Source organism: Chelonoidis abingdonii, chromosome 11 (assembly GCF_003597395.2).
Source record: "Chelonoidis abingdonii isolate Lonesome George chromosome 11, CheloAbing_2.0, whole genome shotgun sequence".
Classification (NCBI taxonomy): domain Eukaryota; kingdom Metazoa; phylum Chordata; order Testudines; family Testudinidae; genus Chelonoidis; species Chelonoidis abingdonii.
The window spans coordinates 19,528,587-19,530,398 of NC_133779.1; the positions used below are offsets into that span (position 1 = coordinate 19,528,587).

Here is a 1,812-nt window from a genome sequence, read left to right on the forward strand (position 1 = left end):
AGGTGCTGTGGGTCGGGAGTGAGGGGCACCGGCAGGGTTGGGCTGGCAGGGGCTGCGGGTCGGGAGTGAGGGGCACCGGCAGGGCTGGAGCGGAGCCAGAAAGCAAATGGGGGCTGGGGGGGCGCTGGAGGGAACAGAACCAGCGGAAGTCAGGGGAGTGGGGGAACTGGGGTGGGGCTGGCACACGGGGAGGGGTCAGTCAGCTAACAGGGCCCTCCCCCACCTCTGAGCCCTCCCCACCTCCTAGAAACCCCGGAGGGGGCGGGGGGTCTCATGTCTCTCTGGCCCCCCTGCAGGTGGATGGGGACATGCATCTTCTCATCACTGGCCCCAACGGCTGCGGGAAAAGCTCCCTCTTCCGGATCCTCGGGGGCCTCTGGCCAGCCTATGGGGGGGTCCTCTACAAACCACCCCCCCAGCGCATGTTCTACGTCCCCCAGAGGTGCGGGCAGCCCGGATCCCTGGGTTCCCTCCCGGCTCTGGGAGAGGAGTGGGGGCTGGGAGCCAGGACTCCTGGGTTCTCTCCCCATCTCTGGGCGGGGGGTGGGGGCTGGTGGTGAGAGCAGGGGGGCTGGGAACCAGGACTCCTGGGTTCTCCCCTGGCTCTGGGAGGAGAGTGGGGGCTGGTGGATTAGAGCAGGGGGAGCTGGGAGCCAGGACTCCTGGGTTCTCTCCTGGTTCTGGGAGGGGAGTTGGGGGCTGGTGGTCAGAGTAGGGGGCCTGGGAGCCAGGACTCCTGGGTTCTTTCCCAGCTCTGGGAGGGAAGTGGGGGCTGGTGGGTTAGAGCGGGGGGGGCTGGAGCCAGGACTCCTGGGTTCTCTCCCTGGCTCTGGGAGGGGAGTGGGGGCTGGTGGTTAGAGCAGGGGGCCTGGGAGCCAGGACTCCTGGGTTCTTTCCCGGCTCTGGGAGGGGAGCTGGGGCTGGTGGGTTAGAGCAGGGGGGCTGGGAGCCAGGACTCCTGGGTTCTCTCCCTGGCTCTGCGAGGGGAGTGGGGGCTGATGGGTTAGAGCAGGGGGGCTGGGAGCCAGGACTCCTGGGTTCTCTCCCTGGCTCTGGGAGGAGAGTGGGAGCTGGTGGTTAGAGCAGGGGGGCTGGGAGCCAGGACTCCTGGGTTCTGTCCCTGGCTCTGGGAGGGGAGTGGGGGCTGGTGGCTAGAGCAGTGGGGGCTGGATGCCAGGACGCCTGGGTTCTCTCTCGGCTCTGGCAGAGGAGTGGGGGCTGGTGGTTAGAGCAGGGGGGGCTAGGAGCCAGGACTCCTGGGTTCTCTCCTCAGCTCTGGGAGGGCAGCGGGGGCTGGTGGGTCAGAGCAGGGGGGCTGGAAGCCAGGACTCCTGGGTTCTCTCCCCAGCTCTGGGAGGGGAGTGGGGGCTGGTGGGTCACAGCGGGGGGGCAGGAGTTTGTTTACCCCCCCATGTTTACCGTAGGCCCTACATGTCCGTGGGCTCCCTGCGGGACCAGGTGATCTACCCCGACACCGCCCAGGACATGGCGCGGAAGGGGCTGACGGACGCCCACCTGGAGCAAATCCTCAGCATCGTCAGCCTCAACTACATCGTCCAGCGGGAGGGAGGTGGGTGAGGGGGGGCATGGGGGTGATCAGGGCAGAGTGCAGGGGATGGGGCAGAGTGGGGCCCCCCCGCTCACCCAGCAGCAGCAGCACGAGGATGACGATGAGCACCACGAAGAACGTGTTCCCGTAGGTCACCACCAGTCGCACCAGGCGGGACCGGAAGATTTTCTGCCATCTGCCGGGGGTGGGAGAGAATCACACAGGCAGCCCCCCTGGCCCAGCCCCCCAGGGATATGGGGTCC

The 1,812-nt window shown here is 67.8% G+C and overlaps 1 protein-coding gene across 1 annotated transcript in view; it reads left to right on the plus strand.

Moving 5' to 3' along the window:
• The window catches only part of ABCD1 (ATP binding cassette subfamily D member 1), a 14,029-nt gene that overhangs the window by 9,087 nt on the left and 3,130 nt on the right, over window positions 1-1,812 (plus strand). Inside the window, exons 4-5 of the mRNA XM_075070794.1 lie at window positions 297-442; window positions 1,425-1,570. Of these exons, the coding sequence (XP_074926895.1) occupies window positions 297-442; window positions 1,425-1,570 (292 nt within the window). The remainder of the gene's footprint in view (window positions 1-296; window positions 443-1,424; window positions 1,571-1,812) is intronic.